General features: G+C 36.7%; 2 protein-coding genes across 2 annotated transcripts in view; one reads left to right on the top strand and one right to left on the bottom strand.

The window, feature by feature from the left end:
• The window catches only part of LOC127654531 (uncharacterized), a 37,000-nt gene extending 25,810 nt beyond the window's left edge, over positions 1-11,190 (bottom strand). Inside the window, exons 1-11 of the mRNA XM_052141727.1 lie at positions 11,050-11,190; positions 8,434-8,563; positions 7,267-7,413; positions 7,035-7,172; positions 6,666-6,817; positions 4,961-5,064; positions 4,648-4,840; positions 3,914-4,045; positions 3,670-3,813; positions 3,075-3,213; positions 2,200-2,359 (exon numbers count right to left, since the gene is read on the bottom strand). Coding sequence (XP_051997687.1) covers positions 2,200-2,359; positions 3,075-3,213; positions 3,670-3,813; positions 3,914-4,045; positions 4,648-4,840; positions 4,961-5,064; positions 6,666-6,817; positions 7,035-7,172; positions 7,267-7,413; positions 8,434-8,563; positions 11,050-11,061 — 1,451 coding nt within the window. The 5' untranslated portion in view covers positions 11,062-11,190. The remainder of the gene's footprint in view (positions 1-2,199; positions 2,360-3,074; positions 3,214-3,669; positions 3,814-3,913; positions 4,046-4,647; positions 4,841-4,960; positions 5,065-6,665; positions 6,818-7,034; positions 7,173-7,266; positions 7,414-8,433; positions 8,564-11,049) is intronic.
• A 703-nt stretch (positions 11,191-11,893) lies between these two features.
• maip1 (matrix AAA peptidase interacting protein 1) lies at positions 11,894-14,209 on the top strand. Its single transcript, XM_052143019.1, has 5 exons — positions 11,894-12,205; positions 12,945-13,016; positions 13,114-13,240; positions 13,466-13,625; positions 13,840-14,209. The coding sequence occupies exons 1-5, from the start codon at positions 11,903-11,905 to the stop codon at positions 13,916-13,918; spliced, it is 741 nt and encodes a 246-aa protein (XP_051998979.1). The 5' UTR covers positions 11,894-11,902; the 3' UTR covers positions 13,919-14,209.
• The last annotated feature ends 768 nt before the right edge of the window (positions 14,210-14,977 follow it).

Here is a 14,977-nt window from a genome sequence, read left to right as displayed (position 1 = left end):
CCTTTGTTCATTTTGTAAATAAACTTAAAATTCTTTCTTCGTCCCTCCGCATTTTCTTAAATGAAATTTATGTTTGTAAATTTGTTTTGTTCAATAATTATTTTTTTTATAAAAAGCACCAACCAAGTTCGAGTAGCTCCTACCCACTCGCGTGAGGTTGCATCCTTGTTTGACAGACAGCAAGAGACGATGATAAGACACCTGTTTATTACACTTTATGTGCATATCTTATGCATTTGGCAGCCTGAGTAATCAAATAAACAAACAGGAACTCTTGATTTTGCAGTCTTGTGTCATGGTTATTCAAACAATATTGATTACACCAGTGTGTTAAAAACCATATAGTGAGTTAATTATTGACGCATTATTTATGACACATCAATCTGGAATGATACCATTTTTAAATAATTATTAGGTCAATAAATTAACTTTTAAAATTAGCTCTTAATTACTATTAAAATTAAATATTCTAAAATATAATTATTATAATATGTAACATATACAGCTAACATGTAACGGCTAACATAACATGTACAGCTGCTGCGAATGATGATTCAAGATGGTGCAGCACATGGCTGCTTCAGTGTGGAGCTCTCTAGCGTTTTGGTAACTGACCAGTTTCACCAGGGATGAACTGCAGAATATTCGGCCGAACATGCCTGATAATTTTTTGCTGGTGTTTGATTATTTATACGTTTTATTAGACATCTTCGTTGGAGGTGCAGTGATGCTCTACAAGCGATCCTAAAGATGCATGCGAGGGATGCGGTGTGCTTGTGAAGCTTCACAATGCGGCTTTAGAACTCTGCTGCAGAGTATTCATCTGGAGAATGTACGCTCCCTCGCCAACAATACGGACGAACTGTTTCTGCTCACACATACAAATAAGGACTTAATAATAAAGAATGCTGCATCTGTGTGGGAAATCCTAAAAAGCATCACCAAGTACAAGACATCTCCTCCCCGCTCTGTAGAGAGTCAACTAATGGCTGATCAAATTAATGTGTTTTACTGCAGGTTTGAAAATAACAATCACACACTGGGATTTTCCAGTGTGTGTGTGTGTGTGATCTTCAATTCACACACACACACACACACACACACACACACACACACACACACACACACACACACACACAACAACAACAACAACACCTCCTGGAATCTCTTTCCTCCCCCCTCCTGCTACTCAATCTGCACTTATGATCTGTGAGGAGGATGTGTGCTGGGTCTTTCAGAAACAAAAGTCTAGGAAAGATTAAGGCTCAGACTGTGTTTCACCTGCCTGTCTTAAAGTCTACGCTGACCAACTGCCCCCATCCCCCCATCTTCACACAGATCTTAAATAGATCACTGGAGCAGTGTGAAGTTTCCTGCTCCTTCAAATGATCCACCATCATTCTGGTTCCCCAAAAAAAAAAAACATCAATCACAGGAATTAATGACTACAGACCTTTGTGGTCATGAAGTTGTGTGAGAGGTTTTTGACTACCTGATGGACATCACTGGACCCCTGCTGGACCCCCATTAGTTTGCTTACCAAGCAAACAGGTCAATGGATGACACCTCGACAGACCTGGGACTTATGCGAGTGTGAAACCAGAGAGGGGGTTATTATTAAATGATGAGAGGGGAACAGAAGGGGTCTCCCTCGCCCCTGGCAGCGGTTTCAGCGGCTGGTAGGCGACTCCTGTGCCCCTGGCAGCAGACCTGACTGCTCCAGGCGGTCGGTTAGGAGCCCCTTCTCCCCTCACGGTCAGCGGCCGTCGTCCTCTTCCAGGCGGCTGGGCTACTCGTCCCCCGGCAAATGTCCGCGACTGCTCCGTTGGGGTGGACGGTAGTGGCGAGAACTCTACTACGGCGTATCCCTCCTCCTTCCCGGGTTTCGGCACCAGTGTAAAGAGATCAATGGAAAGGAGGAGGCTAGAACCGGCTTGACGATATAAATAATATTTGAATTATAAATTTAAACAGACACAAACACACATCTCTCTCTCCCGCACAATCCTCCGCAGTCGACCTTTATCCCTCTCGGAGGCTTGATTAGCCTGATAAGGGACCGGGTGTGTAGAATCACGACCCGGCCCCGCCCTCCGCCCTGCCACAGTAACATACCCAGATGCAGCAACAGCCAAACACTGGATGGATCGCTCAGTTCTTTACAACTGGGGAAATCCGCCAGCGTCTGAATTTGCATACCTTGCATACCAGGAATCAGGCGTAGTTCTATGATCAATCCAAAGAGGGAAGTATTCCATAAATGGAGGTAGACTGAGCAAAATCTTTTCAACATAAGTGGCTTTCATAAGTGATGTCTCTCTAAGGTTCATCTCACTGCAGTTAGGAATTTTTTCACCATCTTAAAAATAAAGCAAACAACAAATCATAAAGCTAGTCAAAAATAAGTCATCTTATTAAAAGTATCATATTTTAGCTTGGTAACCATTTTTCTAACTATGAAAATAAGTATTGTACCCTTTCAAACATACACTCACTGAGCACTTTATTAGGAACACTATGGTCTGACATGGTCTTTCACTGTTGTAGTCCATCTGCCTCAATATTCGACATGTTGTGCATTCTGAGATGCTATTCTGCTCACTACAATTGTACAGAGTTGTTATCTGAGTTACTGTAACATTTCTGTCAGCTCGAAACAGTCTGGTCATTCTCCGTTGATCTCTCTCATCAACAAGGCGTTTCCGTCCGCAGAACTGTCGCTTACTGGATATTGTTTGTTTTTGACAAATTTGTGAGTAAACTCTAGAGACTGCTGTGCATGAAAATCCCTGGAGATCAACAGTTACAGAAATGGTAAACTCAGCCCATCTGGCACCAACAATCATGCCATGGTCAAAATCACAGAAATCACACTTTTCCCCAATTCTGATTGGTTGATGTGAACATTAACTGAAGCTCCTGACCTGTATCTGCATGATTTTAAGTATTGCGCTGCTGCCACACGATTGGCTGATTAAATAATTGCATGAATAAGTAGGTGTACAGGTGTTCCTCATAAAGTGTCAGTGAATGTATACTGTATAACATGTTAAATGGAAAGTGAAGATATTAACCTCTGATTTTTTCCAGCACATATGCCCTCTCAAAAAGCTCAGGCACTCCTGGTACACGCACTGGTTCAGATAAACGCAGATTTGTTGATTGCGCCTTCATGGACATTGTAGCATAATTTTCATGCTCTATGCTCTCATTCTGCAGGGAGAAATACATTTAGCAATCGATTCAACATTTGGAGAAACCAATCTGGTCTCATAGAATCACGTTTGTTGATGTACTGTATCAATTCTAAACAAGAACTTAAGTACTGTACTGTTATTAGATTTTAAGCTTAGCTACATGCCAATCAAGGAAATCACAATAAAATTTGTGTTTTTTTTTTTCTAAAGGGAACTTTAGGGAATAAACTGCTTTGCATTACAGTCAATTTATAAATGTATTCAGCATTCAGTCATTCAGTCTAAATCTAAGCTTTTCTAACTTTTTAGGCAACAATCTGTCAAGTCTGTCCCAAAAGAGACCTGTAGTCCAAATGCTTCATGACCTGCAACCATTTTTGTTTTTGCATATGCAATTTCTTGGGTTTGTTTTCAAAGGGGGTGCAGGACAGGACAGAATATTTTAAATGATCTAACAAATTGCACTGTATACCTCTGCTTGAGATATTAGATAAGCCCAGCAAACGGGTGCATGCTCAAAAACATCAATATCCTCAATGAATCTGTCATCTGATCTTTTTGTAAGGCTGGGCAGCAATTCCCTGAAGAGAAAGTAAAGCCCTTCTACAATGGCAATCTGGAAATATAACATAGGTAACATAAAACACAAGGATCTTAGGAGCATATTTTTTTTTTCTTCTAAATATTCACTTCTACTTGTGCAAATATAAGATTACCTTTTGGACCCTTGTACCAGTCATGTTTTGGCAAATGGTCTGAAACAAGCTCAGGGCTAAGGGGCTGCATCCACTGATTCTTCGAATGTATGCGATCACTTTCTTGAAATCCTTTCCATAACGTGTAATTCTCTAGAAATTCAAAAACAGATGATTATGTTGAGATAAATTAAGTGGTGATGATATATTCTCTTTCATTATTAAAAAGAATGAAAGTTTTTTTCCTTTAAAAGAATGAATTTGGGGGAAATAAATAGGCTTATAATAGTTCAGGTCAAGTTATCATATTTGATACTATAAATATGAAATGTGTGTGTTATGCCATGAATTCCACAAGCAATACAAGAGATGCTTGGCTTTGTTCAGTTTTAATATTTGACATCACATCCATCAGTTTCAAAGAGCTAAATCCTTATTTCTGTTGTTCTGTGCCCTCAGTTATGATTTATAATAAATATAATATATTCAATTTATCCAAATGCAGTTATGCGCTGGCTGCAGTTATAATTAATGTAACAGTAGGGAAAAAAGATTAAATAATGTGAGCTATAGACATGACAGGATATATGGGCTACAGTTTTGTTGGTCCTAACCTGTATGCATGTCAAATAACCTGTGTTGTTAATTTTTGCATCATTTAATTTCATTCCCTGAACTGTACCAAATAAATATTTGGTAGTTGAGGTATTTATTTTAATACTGAGAAAAGAGGGTAATCAGAAAAGGAAACTTACAATGCTATTTAAAGCTGAGAAAAAAGCACTGAGGCCCTTGTCTGTTTGTTTCACTGATGGTGTGATATCACTGTGGCAGAATTCATTCATATCTGGTGCATTGTCAGGAAATGAAGACAAAGAGAAATGCAGCACTGTATCTTCATCAATCCCAAGGTCACATAGTGTTGCATTGGCATTCCATTCATAGTCTCTATAAAAGAAAGCCACAGGAGATATTGATTGGTTTTTACCATTTGCACGAGTCAGTATTGTTAAGTTAGTACTATTTTACTGTCATCATCTGTCCAACGTTATTTTATAAAAAAATTACTTTAGGTGAAGCACATGTGACGGTATTCTACTCTCAAGTGAAAGTCTTCCTCTCAACTGAATCAATGTATCATGTTCCAAGTCCACATGGACCTCATACCTGCCCTGTAAAAAACACAACAACAAAAAAACATTGTACACATCTGACAAAATGTTTATTTCTATATTTATAATTTCATATATATATATATATATATATATATATATATATATATATATATATATATATACATAAATATTCTGCCAGAATATCTAAGTGTATTGTCTTACAATTGGCCTCTACCTGTGAACCTTAAAAGTGAATAAGAAACTTTTTCACATTTTCTGGATAAACACCTCAGTTCATTATTTACAGCGCATCCGGAAAGTATTCACAGCACTTCACTTTTTTCCACATTTTGTTATGTTACAGCCTTATTTCAAAATGGATTAAATTCATTATTTTCCAAACAATACCCCATAATGACAACGTGAAAGAAGTTTGTTTGAAATCTTTGCAAATTTATTAAAAATAAAATGAAATAAAAAATCACATGTACATAAGTATTCACAGCCTTTGCCATGACACTCAAAATTGAGCTCATGTGCATCCTGTTTCCACTGATCATCCTTGAGATGTTTCTACAACTTGATTGGAGTCCACCTGTGGTAAATTCAGTTGATTGGACATGATTTGGAAATGCACACACCTGTCTATATAAGGTCCCACAGTTAACAGTGCATGTCAGAGCACAAACCAAGCCATGAAGTCCAAGGAAGTGTCGAGGCACAGATCTGGGGAAGGGTACAGAACCATTTCTGCAGCATTGAAGGTCCCAATGAGCACAGTGGCCTCCATCATCCATAAATGGATGAAGTTTGGAACCACCAGGACTCTTCCAAGATCTGGCCGCCTGGGGGAACTGGGAGACTAGTCAGGATTGACTGAAAGATGAATGCAGCAATGTACAGCGACATCCTTGATGAAAACCTGCTCCAGAGCACTCTGGACCTCAGACTGGGGTGAAGGTTCATCTTCCAACAGGACAATGACCCTAAGCACACAGCCAAGATAACAAAGGAGTGGCTACGGGACAACTCTGTGAATGTCCTCGAGTGGCCCAGCCAGAGCCCAGACTTGAACCCGATTGAACATCTCTGGAGAGATCTGAGAATGGCTGTACACCGACGCTCATCCAACCTGATGGAGCTTGAGAGGTGCTGCAAAGAAGATTGGGAGAAACTGCCCAAAAATAGGTGTGCCATGCTTGTAGCTTCATACACTACTTACAATACAAAAGACTTGAGGCTGTAATTGGTGCCAAAGGTGCTTCAACAAAGTATTGAGCAAAGGCTGTGAATACTTCTGTACATGTGATTTAAAAAAAATAAATAATTTGTTTGATTTCAAACAAACTTCTTTCATGTTGTCATTATGGGGTATTGTTTGTAGAATTTTGAGGAAAATAATGAATTCAATCCATTTTGGAATAAGGCCATAAAATGTGGAAAAAGTGAAGCGCTGTGAATACTGACTGGATGCACTGCAGATTATGCATCTAAAGAACAGCTGAGAAAATAAAGAGCATTACAAAGAAGCCCAGCATGTACACAGTGATGAAATCAAACTCATACGTTGCTTTAATAGGCTACAAATAAGAAATGTTTTCATACAGTAGCACTGTTCAACAATTCTTTATTTTTAGCAATATTTTTAGGTTTGCTACTTTTAGCATCACATGACAGTAGACAATATCTGGGCCTTCATTTCTTATGTCGGTGAGCCGGTGGTCATTTGGAATCTCTTTTACATTTTCTTTTGGTGTAAATATGGCATACAATTCACTCCCATTTTCAATGTGCCTGTCTTTCAGGGACCCTGTTAGAATGAAAACACAAAGTGTGAAGGCAATCATTTACAAATTAACCAATGGAGAAAATCAAAACTGTACAGCTGACTACAGCACGACTATGGCCGTGATCATATTAATTTAAACCAGTGAGTTACTGGTTGTTTATTTACAGCTGCCACTCACATAAGTAAATAATTCAAGTCAACTCTGCAAACAGTACAAGGATTATTAATGAAAACTAACATGTATTGAAAAAGGGATCGTCTGTCAGGGGCATTCCATTAGCAGTAAACAGACACACAGTCATTTGGTTACTAATGTTCTCACTGATGCAAATCCTCAGAATAAGATCGTCTATTGTGTTTTGGGATTGGTCCAGATCTATGCAAAAAAACAAACTCGTGAATATGATTACTTATCTTTGAGAATAACATAACTTCTATATTCTCCTTAAAGGTTAAGAGGCTTTACTTACCATTTATTGGTTTGCGCTCTTGACATTTTGGGAATGAATAATAAAGGCAATATGCCTCTAGTGATTTTGTCACTGCTGATCCTTGGCCAAGCCTCAGAATGTCATCTTTCATTTTTTGAAATCTGTTCTTCTGAACCTTTGTAAAACCTTATGAGACACCAAGCAGAGAATGTAATGTATTAATAAAAACAGATTTTATGGTATAGGATAATTAATTTCCTGTTTGGATCACCTACAAAGTAAATCTGATTGCAAAACCATGCAACTACACACTCACTGAGCAGTTTATTAGGAACACCTGTACACAAATTATTCATATGATTATCAAATCAACCAATCGTGTGGCAGCAGTGCAATTCATAAATTCGTACCAGGAGCTTCAGTTAATGTTCACATCAACCATCAGGATGGGTAAAAAAAAAAGTGATGTCAATGGTTTGACCGTGGCATGATTGTTGGTGACAGACGGGCTGGTTTGAGTATTTCTGGAATTTTCACGCACAACAGTCTCTAGAGTTTCCTCAGAATGGTGCCAAAAACAAAAACATCCAGTGAGCGGCAGTTCTGCGGACGGAAACACCTTGTTGATCCGAGAGGTCAACGGAGAATGGCCAGACGGTTCGAGCTGACAGAAAGTCTATGGTAACTCAGATAACCACTCTGTACAACTGTAGTGAACAGAATAGCGAATCTTGAGACGGATGGGCTACAAACATGTTTTTACGAACATGTTGTTCCTAATAAAGTGCTCAGTGAGTGTATATGTGTCAAATATGATGGAAATGTTGGTAACGCTTTACAATAAGGTTGTAAATGTAGTTAACATGAACTAACAATAATATAATATTATATTATTAAAAAGCATAAATATTTATAAATTTATAAAGCATAAATATTTATAAATCTTGTTTGCTGTTCATTTCTGCATATGCTAATGTATTTTTTATATGAAGATTCATATACATCAACATTAGTTTGTTTTGTGAACTAAGAACTAAAAATGAACAATACTATATTTATAAATTAACATTAAACAAGATTAAGAAATGCTGCCAAAAATGGTTGTGTATTCATGATACCAAATGTATTGGCCAACATTATCTAACAAACCATATTGTAAAATGTTACCAAATATGGTAGTAATAAACTTTGCCAGGCAAGTCTTACTAAAGCTTTCCAAATCTGCATCAGTTACGCCATCAATAAAATCCTGCACATCCACAATCCCTAATTCAAGGAATCGGTTATAAAATGTTTCTAGTTTGTTGTTTTCTAAAAGCTTGTATATTTTCTCCATCTGAAAAACACAATGCATTTATATTAGCAAGTGCATTTATTATATTTACAAGTTACAGAACATACCAGAAATATGCAATCATGGCTTAATAACATAAATTAGTAACATCAATTCACCTTTGAAAGATTACAGGTATGCTACTTTACCAAATGAATAACAATCTACATTTAGGCATGCCTTCAGAACAGCAATGTTCTTGAGACATTATATAGTGATACTGAGACACAAATAAATTGTAACATATTTTTGTAAGGATGCTAGCCTTTGTACTGCTAAAAACTCTCTCACAGAAGAACTTCTCCACATGACAAAACATACCCAACTGATCAAGGACCATAAACGCAGTTCTCACCCACATCTGCCCCCCTCTCTTACATACCTCACTTCAAGTAATGTTAGAGTCACCTAAAATCAAGTAATGACTTGTCCTGTCATGTAAAAGGATTTTTTGATCATACATGTTTGGTATCATTCAAGAGGTCTCAGTTCGACTGGAAACACCGTTTTAAATCCTACCAGGCAAATAAATTGTTACTTTTTGATTTGTTCTGTATTCCTCCTAAATAATTTATCACTGGTAAATTCGAGGGACACCTTTTGTTACCGCAAACTTATGTCCAGGATAAAGACATTGTTGGAGCTTATGAATAGGAGATAACCACTTAAGACTATCAGTCAATGCTTATCACTGTCTTAGCAAGTTGTATGAAACGTGACTAAATAAAACCATCATCTGGTTATGAGCAAGCAGTAGGCGGCAGAATCAGATGATATTAGTAAACCCTGCCACCGCTGACTATGAACAGGCTGGCGATTTTGTGTCCGTGAGATCTATGTAAATAATCGCCAGCATATGACTCTTGAGCGACAATCGGGACCCGAATGAAAGGATAATGCAAGTTAGGATGATTAAGCTGTAATTACTTTCTGATCATTCTTTTAATATAATCTTTTATCTAAATTAGAGGGCAACTTAAATTGGAGTCAGATAAAATTAATAACGTAATCAATTTGTAAAGTGCAAATTAATAACCGTTTTGGTTCAGTGCTCAGAAAAGACAGAACAATGCAGAGACCTTCGAAGGGTTCCACTCCGGACCGTTAGATTTGTGAGTGTGCCCTTTTGCCTTTTCCAGTTTTTACATTTTAATGTACAGTATTCTAAGTTCATTCTTGTAAGCGGTGGTGTAATTGTCACATATTCCCTGTTGTCTTTTGATTTTGTGCTTTTATGTTGAAGTTCTTGTTTAGTTCCTGTTTCCTGTTAGGTTTTTGTAGTTCTTTGTAGTTTCATTTTATGTTTGTTTTTCCCCTGATTTTTTCCCCAGGTGTTCCTTGTTTTCCCTTGTGTATTTCAGCCCTTCTTTCCCCCAGTTTATTTGTCAGTTCTTGTTTTGTTATGCTCTGTGCTAGGTTCCCTGTGTTTTTCTTGTTTATTTTAATAAAGCTGCACTTAGATCTTCATTCTTTGCCTGCCTTGTCACAGTAATACTGTGTCAGGTACTGCCTTCGGTCTGGTTTCTTGTTTATTGGCAGGATCCTGACACGTATGTACTGTTATTCATTTTCTGGTATTTTCCATCCATGTGTTTTTCTGCCCCGCCTTCCTGTTCGGTCATGTTTGCTCTGTTGTTTCCAGTCACATGGGATTTTTGGTTTAAAGCCCGTCTGACCTGAGGATGTTTTGCATCTTGATTTTGTGTTTTGTGTTCTTCCTGACAAATCCATGACAGACTGTGGTTGGTGAGGGGCCCATCAAGCATGGGTGCCTGCAGTATTTCATCTGAGGGTACGCACAGAAATCTGCCAAATAGTCTACAACCTTATATCTAGGGGGGGCCAGGGGCATTCAAACACCAAAGCATTCAATTCTGATGACAGAATTCGTAGCGTTCATGTAACTATTGGCTAAAGCATTTCTTCCAGTAACCATTAAGAACGCATTCTCGCTAGATATAAAGTTTCATATTTAATGCACAAACATTTTGGGGATTGTATTAAACCATATTGGTCTAACAGATAATACAGTTTATTGGCTCGAGGCATTGTAATTTCTATTAATAAGAAGAAATATATATATATATTTTTTTTTTATTTTTTTTTAATTATTATTATTATTATTATACATTTATTTAACCAGGAGGTCCCATTGAGATTCAGAATCTCTTTTACAAGAGAGACCTGGCCAGGGTAGCAGCCATATATGAACAGTTAAGCAATTCTGATAAATAATTATAAGCAATTTTCTGAAAATGACATGCCTACAGAGAGTTAAGTTTCAATATTATCTGTGCACTGCATTTCATCAGGTCAAAGGAAAAGCTTTTAAAAACTGAAGGGAAAATTATTTCAAAATTCACTTATTTGTAGTGTAAAAAATCGGAATGCACAGAGAACAATCAGGAAGTCAATTTCAACAGAGTATGGGAGTTAATAGCAGATGTTTTACTATTGACAACTGAAATTGTATAGAAGAATTTGCCTACCTCCTTTGCCATCTTAAAGAATGGTGTTACCTGAAGAGCGTTGAAGAATTATGTTACCTAATTGAACATCCGTGGGTTTTATAGACGCATGAGTTTCTGTTTCATTTTTCAGGATTGTTATCATTTCTTCTAAAAGGCGGGGCAAGTACACAATTGTTGAATAAGGAGAAAGGTCACACTAACACTTTAACTTTCATTTATGATGAAGCCACAACAGGCTTACATAAGAGAACAACTGAAGTAAACAGAGAAATGTGGAAAAAAAACAAGGGAAAATCTGGGGAAGAATATAAACAGTACATTTGGCGATTACAAAAAGTTTAAGCTTTATTAAAGACACATAAATAAAAACATTATTTTGCATAGAAGATGAAATAATATATTTTTTTCTTTCTTAAGTTAATATGCATTACATACATCAAAAACTGAATCAAAACCACCTAATAATTTTTTTTCAATTAAACTTTTTATTGATCTTACATTTATAACCAAATAAAAAAAAAAAACACGTATACACAATCAACATTTAAAACCACCTAATTTTAAACAAATTTACATATTTATGTTTAAAACCTCTATAAGCAAGTAAACGAGAGAATGGGCATATGGTATGCTTTGTGTGATGTTTTCCATAGACAAGCTAGCGTGTTTGCTTTAACCACCCTTGACTTCATTACAAACAATAAATAAAATCTATATTTGCAAAATAATACAATTATTGGAGCACGTCTGTTTTATTTGGGCATCACCGCTGCATTGTTTATGGTTCGGTAAAGGCGGAACCTTTTTCTCTATGTATTGTTGTCAGTCGGAATTTCCTTTCAGATGAACCGCTGAGGATGACGCGAAAAACATGGCGCTGCCCTTACTGAGGTCCTGCAGCTGTAACAGGCCCTTCACGGTTCTGATCCGGTTCTTCACATCTAAGCCACTTTTAGTGAATCCGTCCAGACGACTCGCTCCCGTAGCGTCCGTTGTGTGCAATGTGCGGCGGTACAGCTCTGAGCGGGGCAGACACAAACAGAATCAAAAGGTTTTGGTTGTTGGAATCCCGAACCCCTACATCTGGTTCCGAACCCGCATCTATTTCTTTCTCATCCGAACCTATTTCGACAAAGAGTTTAACATCGAGGATTTCACTGAAGGAGCCAAACAGGTGAGGTCACGTGCTAGTATGAACAATGAAGATGCTGCTTGTTTCATTGTAAATTACATTTTATTTATAATTAAATATTTGTATACACAAATGCATTATTAACCGTGTTTATGAATGTGATGAAGCATTATATAGCCTAGGTACTATTTCCAAATCTGTTGCTCTGTGTTCGAAGAGTTGTTTGGACTTTTCTTGCCCCCTCTTTGTTTCCCTTTATGCTTCTGCTTTCGTGTGCCTTTGTACTTAAAGGGACAGTTTAAATTATCTCATCGTTTACTTACACTCATGTCATCCCAGATGTGTGTGACTGACTTTCTTCTGCTGAACACAAAGATTTTAAGAAGAATAGTTAAGCTCTGTTGGTCCATACAATGCAAGTGAATGGTGACTAAATATCTTAAGCTCCTAAAGGACATAAATGCAGCATAAAAGTAATCCATAAGACTCCAGTGGTTAAATCCATAAATCCACATTTCTATGTGGTATAACTATCAAGTAAAAGGTATTTCCTTGCACCTCGAATACACAATTTACAATTGTTTTTATTATTATTAATAGACATGGACAAAACAAATGAGCGCTACATCATTGACACAGGCATCATTTTGGTTGTATTTGTGAATTGTTTATAATTAAAAACGTTTCAAATGCTTGTGTGTAGATCTGTTATAACAAACACTGACCCTGAGTTACTTGATCACTCATTTACTGAAACAGAAAGCTTTCCTTTTGCTCGCAGGCTTTCTCACATGTGTCAAGATTGCTGTCTCAGTGTCAGTTTGAGGCTCTGGATGGATTAGTCGCTGAAGATGTAAGTACACGAAGATGCCAAGCACCCTTCTTTTCTCCTGTTTAAGATTTTGTGATGTCTATAAAAGTCCAAACCAATCTCCTATTCTTTCCCATAGCTAATAAGTAAGCTGGAGGACAAATGCGCTCATTTGCCTTTGAGCCACCAGAGGGCGCTGTCGGCTGAGTCAGATGAGATCATGTACACAACAACAGGAGACGTTAGCATTTACTACGATGATAGCGGTGAGACCAATAATATTTAATTGTTGTCTGTGGGCGTGTAATTTAAGATTTTTTAATTTATTTATTTTTATACTTAGGCTGTTCTAAGTGCCAACCAATTTAAAAGGTTCAGTGGATTATTTTATGTATTTGAAAAATAATAATTTATTTAAATAATTTTGTATAAAGCATATCATATGCCCATATGCATGAAAAGATAATTGCAGTGTTTTTCCTTGCTTTAAGAGAGGAAATTTGTAAGTATTTTGATGCGCTTCTGGTACTTGACAAGTGCCAGACTTCCTGACGACACTATGGAGGGAAAACAAATCTTCCAGGTTGCCATAGGTGGAGATGGAGATGGAGAGAGACCAGAGACCAAGAGACTGCTCACAGCCAATTATGAGTGAGTGCTGAAATCACTGGGTATTTATTGTTAGCACTGGCTGTCATTGAGTGAGATGGATTACATTGGGGCTATAAATATTAAATTAATTAAAACTACTAAATTGTTTTAATAGCATTATTTAATATCTAAAAACAAAATGAGTATTGTTATGAGTAGTGAATAAGAAACACCAGTTTAAGGCTTTTTCATGTCTCTCTTTGTTTTCTGACAGATTCCAAAGGGAATTTACTCAAGGTGTGTCTCCAGATTGGATCATCACAAGAATAGAGCACTCAAAGCTTCTCGATTAAGTGTGTTTAACTCGGAGAGGACAGATCTTTGTAGGTTTGCTCATGCAAGATGTTGCTCAATATGTCCTGAAAATATAGACATAATTTACTAACCCTCTCTGGAAGGACATCAGAAAATAATGTTGCAATATTGTCAACGGCAGAATAATCCCCATGGACAACAGAAAGTCATAATGTTTATTTCATGTGTTCATCAGCGCATAAGATGTTTCATCTCCACTGATAGCAAATTATGTTTGAAGTTATTTTTGCCTCCATTTGCTCAAAGTTTGCTCTTTGATAAGTATATATATATATATATATATATATATATATATATATATATATATATATATATATATATATATATGTATATATTAGGGCTGTCAATCGCTTAACATTTTGAATCGAATGAATTGTGTGGTGTCCTGATTAATCGCATATACAAATATATGCTTAGAAAGCCCTCAATAATTATAAATAATTCAATACATAATGATGAAATAATTATACTTATCTTAAAATATGTATATATATATATATATATGTACACCTGCATCGGTCATGCTTGTGTTGCGTCTCGGGTGTGTTGCGTCATAACCATAAAATTTTTAGGTCACTGTCAAGTTAAATATAGTTTAATCTTAGAACACATCTTGAGATTCCTTAAAGTTTGGATTTGCGCTCCATCAAGTGTTTTGAACGCAAGAATGTAACACATGTTTGTGTTGTTGCTGCTGAAGTGTTTCTTCACTGTATAAACTGTGTTGCCACACAGCTGAAGTTTCACTTACTGCCCTCTGGAGTAAACAGGTGGTACTACAAGCTTGCATTTCTCAGGAATCATACTTATTATGGTCTGGGGCATTACAAAACTGACAACTAATATATATATATATATATATATATATATATATATATATATATATATATATTTGTCAGTTTTGGGGTCAAGCTGGACTCAAAATGGTAAAGAAACTGTACAACTGAACTTTAAAACTGTATAGGATAAATTGTAAACATCTCAATTTAACAATTAATTAATGCTATGACCACAAAAAGAAATTAATGTGAAACACA

This window comes from Xyrauchen texanus, chromosome 14 (assembly GCF_025860055.1).
Source record: "Xyrauchen texanus isolate HMW12.3.18 chromosome 14, RBS_HiC_50CHRs, whole genome shotgun sequence".
NCBI classification, from domain to species: domain Eukaryota; kingdom Metazoa; phylum Chordata; class Actinopteri; order Cypriniformes; family Catostomidae; genus Xyrauchen; species Xyrauchen texanus.
The sequence above is the reverse complement of the archived record's forward strand: the minus strand, read 5'-3'. Positions and strand labels throughout refer to the sequence as shown.